The following is a 16,144-nucleotide window of genomic DNA, read 5'->3' on the forward strand; positions in this document are numbered from 1 at the left end:
AAGTGATGGACATTCAATCCCAGACATATCCCAGAGCTGCTGCTGTGTGTGGGTTATGTGATTCTGCAGCTACAGGTGCACAGGAGCTGCCAGGTCAGAGCACAGCTGGAGTCCTTTTAACTCAGCAGTACGGCTCAGAGAATGGCTGACTCCAGGTGTGTCCACAGAATACTAAAAGCTGCAAGGTGATGGGTAGAAATGATGTGCTCTGGCTGCCCTACTTGTCTTCTCTTGCATCTCCTGGTCTGGGTTACTCTATACCTGAAGAGTGATCTTTGAGATGCCCCCCAAAACTCACCCGTTATGATGTGTTACACAAATCCTGGGACATGACACGTATCCAGGGATCTGTGACTAGCCTTTGCAACTTGGAATCTCCGGAACCAAGCCTCCAGACCTGCCCAACTTGCAGACCACAGGCTGACAGTAGGGAACAGCCTCCCGCCACCCAACCACATCCCTGGTTCATCCAACCAATGCACCCATCACTTACAGTCATTAACTCTCCACCTGCCCTGCAGCAGGGTGTTTCTGGGACTGATATTTCAGGGCTGTAGCAAGAATGATGAAGGCATGAATTTCGGATTCGGCAGAGTGGCTCAGATGATGAAATACATCTGCCCAAGTGTTCTAAAATCCCGTCATTTATACCTTCTGACCTAATTTACTGTTGGTGGGGGGAAACCCAATGCAATTTGCCTGTCATATCTTCTGCATTGCTAACTCACACCAGAGAAAGGGAAAACTCAAAAATTACTTTAATGCAGCCAGCTGCAGGTGAAACAGAAAGTAACCAGTAACAGAAAGTAACTTGTCTCAGGACAAGTGAGAGAGGTTCACAGCTTTTGTGTGTCACCTGCTACTTGACTTCAGGCAACTCATGCTATTGCCAGATCTACCTGAAAGGCGTATGCCAGAACCTCAGTCACCCAGGCTGAAGGAAAAGAAATAGTCCGCTGCAAAAGCACCACTGGGCCTTTGCCTCACTCAGTCTGGAATACGTGCAGTGCCCAGGAATAAACTATGTTATTTAGTTGCTGTTCCACATTAGGACACTGGTTTTGGAAGCTGTGTAAGGGCCATGTCTGTTTCACTCTTGCAAGGAACCCGGAGGCAGTGACGGAGGAGAAAGGGATCATCTCAGAAGAAAAAAAACCCTGAACACGATCCTGCAAGTTATTCAGCCAGTACAAAGCAGCCAAACTTTACTCCACACCCTGTGGATAACAAAGCACAATCAGTCTCAACTATCTCCTCCCTGAGCACTTCTGGAGGCACCATTCTGAGGCACTTAAAGCCAGAGGAACTCAAAGCTTAAAGAGAACAAGAAGACTGGTTCTTACACCACATCTTCAAAACACTTTTCCATGGAACTATGCTCTGAAGTTCAAATTGACGTAAAAAATTAACAATACCCCCAAACATCTCTCAAATCATTAAAGGCTCTCATCATCTGGTTGTCTGCAATTAATCTGAAAAGCATCAAGACTATTGCAATAGTGCTACATACTCTCACAGGAAGAAATCTGTCTTGAGTAGAGCAGAAATCTGCAAAGAATGGTCTGACTAGGACATGTGAAACACGGCCTGCAGCCATGCACAACACAGAGATTAAAGAGCATCAAGTAACTCCCAGAGCACTGGAGGATGCACAGTTGACACTTAGAAGTCACAGCAATCACACACCAAGCTGATTATGTGTTCTTAAACCCTAAGTGCCAACATACAACAGCCTGAACTACAGTGTGCTCACAGCTTCCTTCTCTGCTCTTCCCCTCCCACCCCTCCAACTTTGTCGTGTTTCTGAAATCCCAGCATTCCTATCCTAAACCAGAACAAAACGTTCTCTCTACTGCGTCCTCAGTGCCAGATCTGGAACCCATGCACTCTAGAGAATGGTCAGGGTCCAGCTGTGTGCCAGCATGTGAGCTGGCGTAGCCAACGCCACCAGCACTGCCGAGTTTCTCAGCTCTCACTCGAAACTGGCATCCTTGGAGCATTCTTGGTGGGGCTTGGCACTCAGTCCGTCCCATCGTCACTGCTTTGGAAGGATGTATCTGGAAGGCAGGGCTGCCTTCCCAGAGCAGGGGAGCTTTCAGAAGGGTTTTTAGCACGTGGTGATGTTTACTGAGTAGCTTTCCTTCGGGAATACGCCAAGATGTATCAATGTGCACAAGAGCGATCGTGGGAAAGAAAAAGAATTGCCTTATTTCAACAGATTTATTCCAGATGTGGGTCAGAACAGTTTAACTGGCAAAAAGGTTTTTCTGTTGAAACAGAAAAGTCAAGACATGGGTAACTGGAGTCCTGCTCCACAGGGCTGACAACTCCAGTCAGCTTTTCTTAGTAAGAGCCTGAAATCTGATATCACCAGAGTTGGTGGTGATATCGGTCTCTTATCCAATTTTGCCATTTTTAAAGGTTTACTTTTTGACTTGCAACTGTTCTAGCACATAGGGAAGTTACCCCAAAGAGCAGCATTCTTACAAGAAGAAATTCTTCCCTCCTTGCACTTCAGAATGTTGACACAATCAAAAGAAGCAGTGTATTAAACATGATTTTAAAATATTTTTTAAAAGCCCAGATCAAAAAATTCTTCTTGGATTTTCCAACAAAATGTCAACTACGTCTTAAGCTAAATTCAGATTTCTTGCTAAAATAATAAAAAACACAGCCAAAAATATGAATATAAAGCAATTTTAATTTTCCTCTAGATATTTATATCAAAGAAATAATACTCATGTCCAAGTACTGTACATACAATATCTTCCTTATAAACTCTTTAGTTTAAAACACATGTACAAAATTGCACATTGCAGTTTGCAAAAAATCATAAATACCTTTTGCATGTAAACAATTCCAGCACAAGGATCAATGTTATACATTCCAAAATGTCTAAGTGTCTGTTCACAAACAAAAACAAACAAAACCCCTACTGTGATCTCCATAAAGGTTCTAATGTTACAAATCAATCATTAACAGATTTCTAACTGATGTACTACACACAGGGATACATAAATGAGCACAAGGCAAGTCGCCTTTTAGTCATAAGTACTTAAGACAGAGGCTTGGAATACAATCCTCCTGCCATTTAAACCCACGTTATCCATCCCACAGTATTTAGTGGTAGCAGCATTGAGTAAATTTTTCCAAGATTGCCAATTGCAGTATGCCTTACTTTTAATTCCTAAACAAGTTGGCTACCACTGAACAGTAGGAATTTGAAAATTATTGTAAACACAGTTATCATCGTTGTATATTCAGTAAGTTACAGTATTCTCCTAAGCACACCACTAAATTAAGAAAAAGTTTTACATTTAAACAAGTGCAAGATGCCAATATTGTCCACTTTGTCTCAGAAATAAGTATTTTTAATATAATACTACACAGTTTGCAAAAGTAACGTAAAAAAATTACTATGGACATAATCCTCAGTTGTATACTATTAAGCCCTGTAGCTTTTTTACATTAAAAAAAAAAATCACCACATCAGAAAAAAAGGTCTCAGAAGTGTTCTCGAAAATCTCTCCTGACCAAATCCAGCAAATGAGTAGCTACTAAATTTTGTTTCGCTATCATCTCCATCTGTGTGCAATGTCCTTGCTAGCACACCTGACTGAAGACTTCCCAAAATTAATCAGGTATAAAAAGATCTATTGTATCCGAATGAAGATTATTTGTTTTGTTGTCTGTTTTGGGTTGCTTTTGCGGTTTTTGTTTGTTTGGTTGGTCTTTTAAATCTATTCACATGCTGTAATCTTACAATATTCTTCCAAAAGCAGAGATTTTTAAAGGGTTTCTCAGAGGCTTCCTCTGTGCCAGCTAATTTAATAAGGCAGAATAAGAAGGTTCACACAAACCCAACTTGCAAAAACCCAGGAAAAGATGCAGGCAGACACCCACCCCCCAGCTTCCAGCAAGTAGGCTGCTGGAAGAGCAAAGCCAAATCTGAACTGCTCTGCCTCCACCTTTCATTTTGAACAGCTACCCTGAAGAAGAAAGTTTCAGCGCCACGCCTTCATGCCACTATGAAGAACCAGTTTGGATAGAAGAGCTGTAGAAGTGGCAGTTTGCTCACACTTCTCCTTTTGGACAAAAAGAGACCTTGGAGATGCTTGTCGTGATGCAGCAGGGAGGGGCCTCTTTTGCATTTTCAGGAAATCACTTGGTCTGTTAATTATCATGTGGCACAAATCCCAGTGAGGACGACAGGACTTGCACGATACCAGCAGCAGCCCCAGCTCACGACATTGCAAGGTGTTGTGATTATAGTACTGCAGACCATTAAGTGTTTTCTGCATCATGGAAGGTCAGCAAGAACCAGAAAACACCAAGCATTTTCGAAGCTGGGTCACTGCCCAAGAGCTCTCTCCTCCTTTATTTCATGGGAGTTAGTTGCTCTGTTCAACTGAGCAGAAAGACACACTGCTCAAAGAAGGATGGATTTCAGGTTGCACCTAACCAGAGCTCCTCCTTTTTCATGGGTTCTATTTTGAGTCATACAAACATGCCACCTCGAACACCACACAGCAAGGGCACATGTGCAGTCTCCTAAACCTCAGAGAGATTTTTCAGTCTAGGCAGAAACTGCAGGAACAACAAGCCAGCTTTATATAAGCCACTCCAGAAAAGAGAAACTGCCCTGGAAGGATGTTGTACTCCACAGATGGAAAAACACAGAAAGCTGAAAAGCTACTTCACCAAAGACTTATTCAGCAATACAAACCCAGCCACCTTTCCTGGTAAATCCCTACATAGGGAGCCTAAAATTTACCTCCAGACATAATAAACTAGAGCTAATCAAACAGATCTGAGTTTTAAGGCCCAGGAGGCTCAGGGCCTTTCACAGCAGAATAGCCCTGATACTGCCCTCTCTTAACATCTCTACCCTTCTCTCCTGGTGACCTTAAGAAGCCAGTAAACCCATTCCTGATTAAAAAGAGTGGGAGTGGCAAAAATCAGTGGCCAAATTTTGGTGGGTGAGAGGCCTATGCAGACTTGCCGATCATTCTCCATTTAAAAGGCAGGAATTGCACAATACCATATTGCAACACTTATTCACTTCCCTTTGTACCGTACAAAGTAGCAAAGTGCAACTAAAGCAAAATCAGTGTTTGGATTGACGGCTCAGATCTTAGAACTGCGCTAAGTGTCTCTGTAATTAACAGCACTTTGCAACAAAGCAAAACAATTCTCCAAGATTTACCTGCGTTGGGCCTTTCCTTCCAGGTTTAGGTTTGTTTTGGTGGTTTGCTTTTTTTTTTTTTTTCTTTGTTTCGGTTTGGTCCTGTTGGTTTTTCTTTTCCTCGGGGAGGTGGGGAGGAGGAAGGATGTGGGGGGGGGGGGGGCCGGGAGAGTTAACGAAGCCTGAATATCTAATCTGTTACATCCAGAGGAATGCTCAAGGGGCTTGCAAGAACTTGTTTTGCTACACGTTGAGCAACACCACATGGCAAAGCCTTGAAATTAGAGCAAATGCTTGAAGACAGGGCGTAGCTGCCTTTTGGAGCTCGTCCTTCACGGGCCGCATTTTATTAGAGAGCAGAGCTTTGCATCATCAGTCAGCATTCAGACCTGGGCTTTACTTGATGACATTTCAGCATGGTGGTTGCTATGGCTTTAAACAAATAAGGCTAAGTGTGAAATCACCAGTCACCAGGCCAAACAGGGAGGGGCACAGTTTCCAAAGAAGATAAGTAACTTAAGCACTAATAACTAAACAAAGTAACTTAAAAAGCACTCTGAAGAGCAAGCTTAATTATCTGACACTTAAACATACAATAAGTATTATCATTATATACTGTTTCAGAGATAAATACTATTTCTTCCTTGGATTCCTTTTTTTTTTCCCTTACTATTGCTGATTCGTCCAACTAGCATCTCTAACTATTATCAACAGGGAAAGGAATAAAGAAGTAAACTTTATTAGACACTTTTGGCCTGCTGGGAAAGTGATATCATACCACAAAAATACCACAGACATACCAGCTTGTGCTGTGATTTCACTAGGGTGTACACAAAGACTTTCAAAAATCACAAGGATTTACAATACCATTCTAGTAACTGGCAGAAAATGGTTTGGACTGGTAATGACACTTAGGCTGCATTTTAGGAATTCTCAATTCTGAAGGTGTCACCTAGCAGACTTGTAAATAGGTGTCCTAGCTACTAATGGCCATAGCTTATGTGACATATTATATATAACAAGAATATTTAATTTCCCAATTATTGGTTAGCATTTTCTCGCTATTTCTGTCACCCTACCAATAAGAATATTAAAAGACAGAATGGTAAGAGTTGGAGGAAAACAAGTGTTCAACCTCTGAACAAGAGTTCAACCTACTCATGAAGAAGGGCAAATTTTATTTCAGTATCTTCTACTGCTATCTTTCCATAGCAGTTACTAGGGAAAAAGGAGGGTATCCTAAACACATTCTCTGGAACAGTGCACTAACTTTATTCTATGCCACCTCATTTCTTATGTCCTGCATTACAATAAAATCAGGAAATTTATGAAAGAGAGGTATGGGAAAGATTGTCAAGCTCAGTGTGTTATCTTTCAAACTGCTCAGCATGTACCAGAATTTATTTATTTATTTATTTATTTATTTATAAGACTTAATTTTTAAAGGTCAATTTTCCACATGAGGCAGGAGGGACACACATCCCTGAGGGCAGCGGGACGCTTTCCGAAGAGCACAAGAAAATGATACCAAACAGCTCCTCAGAGTTCAAGTTACTGGTCATGATTTTTAATATGTTCAGGATCCAGTGAGAAGCCTGACTGTTAACAGCCTCAGCTTTCTCCATCTATCACAGAAGTAACACCACAATTGCACAGTTGCCACTGAATGTAACGGAACAGTTGGAAGAGATGCTTCAAGGTACTAAGCAGAAAGGTTTTAAAATTTATTTAAATAGATTTTGAGGGAAGAGTAAAGTAGGACTTAATCTAGAAAAGTAACTGAACTTGCAAAACCAAAACAAACAGACTGCAACCAAAGACTTTTTTTTTTTTCCCTTGGGATGGGATGGAGGGTCTGTTGCTGATCTCCAGTGACACAGCTCTCCAGACTGTATGAACCTTATTTAGGTGGCTTACAATTCCACCCATAACTAGGTCTTAACCAGTAAGTAACAGTAGTAGTAAATCTTATCAGCAGTGTGCTAAATATCAGAATCCAGCAGTGTATTAGTGCACAGTGAACTGGTCATATCTATTATCTCCATGTTAGCAAGGCTTCATACCCAACCATCACTTCAAAGCATTCCTACAGAAACTATAATTCTTTCAGGAAAGCCATTTAGCCAGAATATATACTCCTTAAACTATTGCAGACTATGTTTGTTACTAGTACTAGAAACTCAGAGCAAAACTCAATTTACAGCTAGCTACACTATGGATACAGACTTTTTGATAGTGCACAAAAAAGCAAATGGCAGATAGGTAATTTTTCAGGGCGACTCCCTTACAAACGTTATTTATAATAACTGTCCCTTCACTTTATAGTAAACTACTACACACAAACTGCAGCACTTCAGAAAACATTAAGGCTAAATGTGACTTCAAAATTATCTCTTTGTGTTAACTTAGCATTGCAAGATTTGACAGTCCTCTGATATGACTGGAAATCTAAAAAAAAAAAAAAATCACGTTGTAATCACAGACAGAAATGCAGCTTAGTTTTCTTCTGGAACAACTTGACCACAACAAAAGAATATGAAAACCCCCATCGTGTACTGCTGCAGCTAAGGAAAATCACAGTTCCTTTAAGTGGCCATGCCTTTCTCTATGCATGCTGGTATCCATGCACAACGTCTTGACATGTGTTTGCAGGTGTCTGTGTGCTTCAGAAGAATTAGTTCATAAAGGTTGGATTTGCTGTTTCTTCAGTTAGTCCTCACTGACTTGAGAGGATACCACCCAAAGCAGAACTCCAGCACAAGAACTCATGTCCCCTGCAGACACAAGACCAAGATTCAGTGTTTTTACATCAGTATAACACTTTTGTCAAGACAACTCAACCAAAAGTTGCATTGATGTGAAGACACAGATTCTAGACTGGCTTCCTTCCTCTCCTCACCACTGTTTCCTCAGCAGGGCCCTGCAAATGCAACTAGAGCAAGGCATTCTGATTGACCCATATGCAGCCAACTGTTTCAACATCCAAGCAGAGATCCGGTTTGTGACTGTATTGAAAGCAAACCTTCAGGTATGCAATAGCTCAGGAAAATGTGCTTCCAGACTTAAGCAAGCAGCAAGGATCAATGCCTGCAGCAAGGCAAGGGGATGGAGTCTCTGAAAGCTGCTCTTGTTAGGAGTTATGTGTATACCTTTCTAGACCCTTTGAGCAACACACAGACAAGAGCAGCAGGGTCTCCACTGTGCACTCACTGTTGTAGTGTTTCTCAGAAACCTACATTTAGCTTGTCACACATGACCACTTCGTGGAGAAGTTGCTTCTGTCCCGCCTTCAAGTTACAGAGGAGAGAAGTTTCACAGCCCAAACAGCTGCAAGCCACTTCATAGGATAAAAAGAGACAGATCTTTGAAACAGTGGACAGGAGTAATTACAGATTACTACAACCTCTTGTCTCTCACAATGTACCATAATGGCCTGAGTCTCCATATATTCAGATTTAATTCATCAACACCTTCACAGTAAAGTTGCACCATGTGCAGCAAGATATACAAGTTTCCTACAAACTTTAGATTCTGCACTTTGTCCAGGAACATTTATCATACTGCATCAGGTACAGTAAACCCTGCAACCCCACAGCAAGTGACTGTGGCATGAGAAGGATCAGCTAACATTTGCATGATTATTATGCACTGTGAAAGCTTTCTGTCCAAGACTTTTTCTGCTGATAAAGGTTTGCCAAATGTTGAAAAAGGTGATTTACTGACAGATTTTACTGTCTAACTCTGCTGGACTATGTGCAGTCACTGCACACAGTACTGATCAAAAGAAGCAACCAATGAGTGTCAAAACAGACTGAGAACTCTTCAAAACTCATTCTTACAATAAAACTTCAAACAAAATACTGGAAAAATGGAAGTGGTTTTCTACAAATCAAATATGTAAAAGGATATGTCATACTCCAGTTTGTCTACTTGCTAAACATAGACACTAGGAGAATCAAGTAAGGAAAGGGCAAAATTATCCAGCAGCAGCTACAGCTGCACATATGAATAAACAAAAATGTAACGCATCGCTTTTTCTTTTTTAACTTGCACTCCAGAAGCAGGACACATAAAATGTGTTGAAGAGTGACTTATGAAGAATGAAGAATTAGATGGTGGGGGTTTTTTTCTTGCATATTAATCTCGGATATAAAAACATTTCTCTAAGAAGCTGCTAGATTCCAATAGCCAAGACTCTGGTAATGGCAGCCAAGACACTTTTTTCAGCACAACTAGTAATTCAGATGTAGCACACATCTGTACTTCAACACCATCAAACAATACCATACAGTACTCTGGAAAGCATCAATGAGCTATATAACTGATTGAAAATTAGTTGCCAAATGAATTTCCACTTTAGGTGCTGCAAACAGCAGAATGACTCAGGGCTTAACTTGGGGAGATCAGTCCTTTGCCAAAGGTGAAACAGACACAGTCAATCAGATATTTAAATGAACAAAGGATGCCTCATGACTATTCCTTCAGTAAAGACATAAATACAAACCAAGACAATGGAGAATTGTGGTAAGGTCAGCAGTGACTACTGACATGCAGTGAAGAGTCCAAATCTGTAGAGATATTTAGATCTTGTAAGATCATCAATGGCTCATGACAGAAATCATCACTATCACCACCAGAATCACTCCTCTCCATGCTCAGGATTTACTACCCCCAAACACCTACACTTTTCAAAGTGTGCAAAGTACTTGTGTTTTGGGAAATGGTCTCTAAGCATGACAAATGGGCTTGACCTGGAGCCACAGTGAAAGCTGTAAGAACCCCTCGCTGATGATCCGGACCTATCTGGAGACCTTGTGATACTGACAGACTTCACTACCTGTTCTATGCTGCAGACCAAACCAACCACGTTTCCTAGCAATGCCATCACTTGAGGCAGTCCTGGCAGAGTACTTTCCTTGCACCCACAGCAAGTGGGGGCATATCTGACAGGAGCTCCGCCCTCTGCCCAAGGAAGGGGTGAACAAGATTTCCCTTACCAAAACCATTCCTCCTCCTCCTCCTCCTCCTCCTCCTCCCCAAGACACAAAAGATCTGATAACAATTCAAATAAACGAAAGCCATATATAAATCAAAGCTATTTTGCTGTAGCACCTAAATAAGAAGGCACTTTGCATCTAAACCAAGACGTCAGCTAGCGAGATGTGCACAGAAGCAAGCATCCACCACCCGAGACAGACAAAGTAAGAGACTGCGAAATCCCCAGAGCACAGATTACACCTAGGGCAAAGAAACAAAGAGGGGTGTTTGTTTGGTATGGGGTCCACATCTGGAATGCAAAACCAGATCAGAAGGGCATCGGGGTAGCCTGCAAATCAAGTCATGCAGCGAGAATCTTCGCAAGGACAAGCGAGTAGTGTGCACAAGTATAACAAAGCATGGTACTTTTGAAGGACGAAGAAAAATGCTAAAAAGTGCTAAGATTACAGTGAACATAAAGTGTTTTGTTTGGGGTTTTGTTTGTGAGGATTGTTAGGGCCTTTTTTTTTTTTTTTTCCCTTCACAGTGACACAGAGCCAACTTGCTGCCAGTTACTGAAAATGAGCTACATGGATAGAAATCATATAAACAGTCTGGAAATTTTTTTACCCAGTATCTATCTTTTAGCATCTCACAGTGACCAAAGTTTTAGGCAGAAAATCAAAACCTACAAGAAATAGACATTCAGCCACAAACTGAAGAAAAAAAGGCAGACAAAATAGAGAAGCCATATTGAAAGATTTAGGAACACTGCAGAGCCAGAAGTCTGAGCACTGATACATTTTAGAAGACAAGAACAATCAAGTATGACAGCTGCAGCAATTAAGCACTCCTGAGTCTTTTTATATTGGTTTAAACTGCTAGGTGCTTAGGCTTTCCACTCGAATATCTGCTATAGATAAAGTAACCTTTAGCAGAATCAATAGGGAGAAACAACCAACCACCCCAACACTATTCTCAAATTTTCATCACGTCAGTGTTAGATCCTCTGTCTTAGCCTAAATACCAGATAAAAGAAGGCATTTATGAAGGTAACCTGTCACTCTAAAGAACACATTTTTTTTTTTTCTTTTGGCAACTCTACTACCAGAATTGTAACCTCTGGCACAGAGCTAGAGCTGCAGACCACACTAGTAGCCTCTCATCAGGGTAACAGGGCAGTTCTGTCAGCACTTCTACCACCTAACAGATGTCAGCCAGAACACAGAGCAGGCTATCGAAGAAGCCTCCACACGAGACCTTTGGGAGGCTGAGCGTGAGACTGCTCTTGCAGAAAGTTCAAACGGGAGCGAGGTGATGTGGGGTGGTTCCCAGCTTAAACACTACCATGCTGAGAAGGGGGAGCTCTTTACAATCCTCCTAGACTACAGCCCATTATAGCCCTGCCTGTGAGTGGCAATTGCAGTGATTTATTGTGTCTTATGGATCCCTCACTTCCGCTTGCATATTGCTAATTTATTATGACCATAAATGATAAAATAAGTAAAGAACAAATACTGCACGGCTGCATTTGTCCTGTGTGCTACCACAAGAGCTTTACCTCGCCCTGCACTCATTTACAAACACAAGGACCAAAACAGCAGTGTAATTTTTTACGATTTTTTCCAGGATTCCTTAAAAAAAATCCACGCCTTGCTACATCTACAGTAAAGCATCTCACATCTCCCAGGCAGCATTGCCTCTCTCACTAGGGAAAGCATGTTAAGGGTGGGAGGAAAGAAAAAATCTTTATCAGTTTCTCCAGTCTTGAAGCATCTTTGCAGACAGAGGGTGAGGACTACCAGAAAGTAAAAACCGTATTTTTCGCCCCGTTATTATATAACAGGAAGTGCTACAGATTGCATGCTGTATGGTTCAGGATGCCCTTAAGAAGTCTTTAAACCTGTGCTAAGATCAAAATATTGTTTTATCTGCTCATTAGTAACTCTAAGAGCAGAAGGTACTGTTACAGGCATCACTTCAACCACCGAAAAAGGCTCTGGTGACATGATTAAACAGTTATACAATGATTAATATGGCTTCTACCTAATTTGCATATGCATTAAGAAAAGAAATATCCTCAGAGCATCTCGGCTACAATAACACAATTACTATGCATTGTCATGTCATTTCACACGTGCCAGGAACGACTATGCACTAAGAGGAAAAGCTCATACACTTGATTGCTGCAGCTCAAATTTCTGAACAGATAGCACTCACGTATCCCCGATAAAAGCATGAAAAAATGTGAGTCTATCCCTCTCTTCTTGAATTTCAAATCATCAAGTGCAGCCTTCCGAAGAAGTTAAGAGGTGTTTACCAGCTCCTGAGTGGCTTTAAGGGATCTGAGCAATTGCTGTACACATAAAGACGTCTATGCCCCCTTGGCTCCTCACACAATTCCCCATTTTCACCAGCTGGCACAGACACATATCCCCACGTAAGATTTGCCTCTGAGTTAAAGCAGAGTTTTTAAGCACAGTTTCAACGAGGGGAGAGGGCCCCGCGCTGCAGCTGGATCTGCTCAGGAGAAGCCCTGCCCTCCCCCAGCGGCGGGGCCAGCCCGCGGCCTCTGCACCGAGGGGCTTCTGGTGGGGGTGACCGTCACACTCCGACAGACCCTTCCCACTGCACCACGCCTGTACAGGGCTCGGCAGCGCTGCGGTAGCGGCTATGCTCAAAATAAAAAGGTGCAGCAGAAGCAAGGTAGGCATTGGTACCGAGCAAGGGACCTAAAGCTTTCAAAAACTTATTGAGGATTATGTCTAATCAGAGGAAACAGTTCCTTTGCTATACTCTCCTACTAGTAAATTCTTGACAAAGAAATAAATCACACCAATTCTTGCCAACCAGAAAAACATTTCACATTCTAGTGCTCTTTCTGTCTCTAGAGTATTGCAGAAAGTTTCTTTAGAACAAAGTAGACCAAGAAGCAAGATACACAGATTTCTACTGAAAAATAAATCTACTTCTCCATAATATTTCTGTGATTTATTCAAACAGAATACAATGGAATTATCACCTTTACAGCTAACCCACCCCAAACCTGAGCCCTTTTCTGTATAGCACTGAATGGTTACTATACTGAGTAAAGAGCAAACACAACTGGAATGTACACAGTGAAGGGAAAAAAAGGTAAAGCTCTTTTTGCCAAAGTAACCATTTTCTCTGCTAACGTGTTATCTAGAAAAATAAGGTCTAGGCAACGTCCAAAAGTGTTCAAGTTTCAATAAATAACTATCAATGCCCCAAGTTTTCACTGGCAGAAGAAATATGGAGCATACAGTTTAGAAAAGTATTTTCATATGACTGAGTCAGCAATGCATTTCATCCTGCTTAAGATTTACAACAAAAATCACTTCCCTCCAGGGTTCGATTTTAAAATCAAAGCCATGTAAGTGCGAGAGCACCCACACAGCTGTCTTAACTCTCAATGGCAAATTAAAGCTCTAGAGAAAGACAGTATTTTAAAAAAAGTTCTTTATCAATACCAAGAAAATATACATAGCCATATTATGTTTTAAATATATATATACACACGCACATCTTTTCAAAAGGTATGATTCTGGCTATTTTTTTTAAGTTTGAAAAGCTTATCCATTGCTATACAGTTCAGTAAGGTGTATTAGGAAACACACGTTTTATATCCCCCATGAAAATAAAGTTGAATCTTTCTGTAAACAGTAATTTTCTTATTTTCCGAAATCTCTACAGACCTCAAGTACTTCACTGAAAAATAACCACCTGCCCCAGAACCACCCACGGAGACCCTCGCTGCTGAATGCGACATCTACAGATCTCGGGAAACGCTTAGCAACACCCGGCTCCCGCAAAAACGCCTTCTCCGGGCGCAAATAAATAATAATAATTAATAATAATAATAAAAATAATAATAGCAGAAGGGCGGCGGCGGGCGCGCACCTTGGCCCCGCGGTGCCCCCGGGTGGGATGGGGCCGGGGCCGGCGGGGTGTCCCTCCTCAGCAGGCGCTGGTCTCCGGCGCGGCGACGGCCGCCTCGGGGGGAGCCTCCCTGGGCTGGGCGGCGGCATGGGGAGGAGGATGCCCGGCGGCGTTGATGTGGCAGCCCGAGGAGAGGTGGCTGCGGACGCGGCCCTGCAGCTGGGTGACCTGGGCGCGGAGGAGGTTGGCGGTGGCGGCCAGCTCGGCGTTCTGCCCCTTGAGCGCCTTCACCTTCTCCTCCAGCCGGGCGATGCGCTCCAGCTTCCGCCGGCGGCACTTGGAGGCGGCGATGCGGTTCCGCAGCCGCTTGCGCTCTGCTTTCAGCCGCTCCTGGCTCTCCGCGTCCAGCGGCGACAGCGACGGCGGCGTCGGCGCGCTGCTACCGCCCTCCCCGCCCGCCGACGGCGGCACCTCGGGCACCGTCTGCGGCTCCTCCAGGGACCGCGCCGGCGGCAGCCGCCCGCTCCCCAGACCCGCCGCGCCGAAGGCCAGGCCCGGCGGCGGCGGCGGCGGGGCGGAGGTGGCGGGGTAGGCGCTGCCCGAGGGGCTCAGCGGCCCCGCGGGGTTGAAGCCGCTCAAGTTGGTGTAGACGGCCGGAGGGTCGGCGGCGGCAGCGGCGGGGGCTCCCGGCGGCCCCGGGCGGGCGGTGCAGCAGGGTCCCGGCGCGGACAGCGGTGGCGGCGGCGCCAGGAGCTGGTTCTGCTTGTGCAGGTCGGCCAGGGCCTTGACGAAGCCGTCGGCGAAACCCTCCTGCTCCTGCGTCACCGGCTGCCGGTAGAGGAACGGCCCCGCCGCCGCCGCCCCGCCGCTCCCCGCCCCGGGCGCCGCTGGCCCCGGGCTGCCCGCGCCCAGGCCCGCGCCCCCCTGGATCAGCAGCTGCTCCAGGTCGGCGGCCGGCGGCAGCTTCAGCAGCGGCAGCTCCGCAGCCGACCCCAGCGCGGCCTCTGGGCCGCCGCGGGCCGCCGCCGCCCCGCCGCCGCTCCCCGGCTCCGCGGAGCCCGCGGTGGGCGGCGGGGCGGCGGCGGCGGCGGGCGGCGGCGGCAGCAGGCGAAGAGCGGCCGCGCTGCCGCGGGCGCCGGCGGGCGGGCGAAGGGTGAAGGGCCCCGGGAGCGGCGCGGGGGCGGCGGCCGACAGGTCTCGCTTCTTCCCGGCGCCCAGCAGCAGCTTCTGCCCCGCCGCCGCCGCATCGGCTCCAGCTCCGCCGGCGGTACCGAAACCCGGCAGCGGCACGAAGTCGGGCAGCAGCTCCAGTCCCTCCTCGGGGTAAAACGGCGCCTCCATCTTCACGGCGGATCGCCCGCTACGCCCGCCGCTCATGCTGCCGCCCTCGCCGGCCGGCGGCTTCGGCGCGGGGCGGGCCGGGCTGGGCGGCTGCTCCGCGGGGCCGGCCGCCCTCGGCTGGCAGCGGGGACTGAGCCGCCTCCCGGCGCCGCCGGACCGCGCCACGCCCCGGGTCCGCTGCCCGCCCCGTCGCCGCCTCCTGCTGCCACCGCCGGTACCCCCCTTGCTCCTTCCCCCGCCCGCCGGGCGTGCGCGGAACGCCTTCCCGGTGGGGTGTCCGTGGGGAGCCCGCGCTGCTCCTCCCCCTCGGAGACTCCCCCCGCCGCTGCGGTGCGGGAGAGGAGGTGCCGCCGGGGCCTTCGTGCGGGCAGAGGGGGTCCTCGGGGGCATCCCTCCAGCCGCGGCACGGATCCTGCGGGAGGAAAGCGAGCAAGGGCCACGCGTGGCGGCTGTTGTGGGCAGGTGCTCTTGAGTTGCGACTGTGATGGATGGGCACAGGATAGTGCAGGTGTCGAGGGTTAACGACTCGCGACAGCGCGAGCGTCGGAGTCTGCCAGGCAAACACTTGGCCATCAGGAAACATGCTGACTTGTCAAACCAAAAGTCGCTTGGAAGAAGAGGGTGGATTTGATGCAGTTTTCCTCTGAAAAAATTGGTTAAGAGAAAGGGTTTGAAACAGCCTATACATATTTCCAACATTTTTAACCTTACTGAAATGTAAAAAAAAAGGGTTTTAGTTTG

General features: G+C 45.6%; 1 protein-coding gene across 1 annotated transcript; it reads right to left on the minus strand.

The window, feature by feature from the left end:
* Window positions 1-2,683: 2,683 nt before the first annotated feature.
* On the minus strand, window positions 2,684-15,403 carry LOC127466564 (transcription factor JunD-like). Its single transcript, XM_051777458.1, has 2 exons — window positions 14,084-15,403; window positions 2,684-7,959 (listed from the first exon to the last, which is right to left on the minus strand). The coding sequence occupies exon 1, from the start codon at window positions 15,401-15,403 to the stop codon at window positions 14,141-14,143; it is 1,263 nt and encodes a 420-aa protein (XP_051633418.1). The 3' UTR covers window positions 2,684-7,959; window positions 14,084-14,140.
* Window positions 15,404-16,144: the final 741 nt, after the last annotated feature.

The sequence above is a fragment of the Manacus candei genome, unplaced genomic scaffold, assembly GCF_025592945.1.
Source record: "Manacus candei isolate 608988 ecotype Guabito, Panama unplaced genomic scaffold, ASM2559294v1 h1tg000010l, whole genome shotgun sequence".
NCBI classification, from domain to species: Eukaryota; Metazoa; Chordata; class Aves; order Passeriformes; family Pipridae; genus Manacus; species Manacus candei.

Excerpts from the sequence above, each read along its gene's own strand:
- LOC127466564 (XM_051777458.1), bottom strand. The coding sequence starts at position 15,403 with ATGGAGGCGCCGTTTTACCCCGAGGAGGGACTGGAGCTGCTGCCCGAC.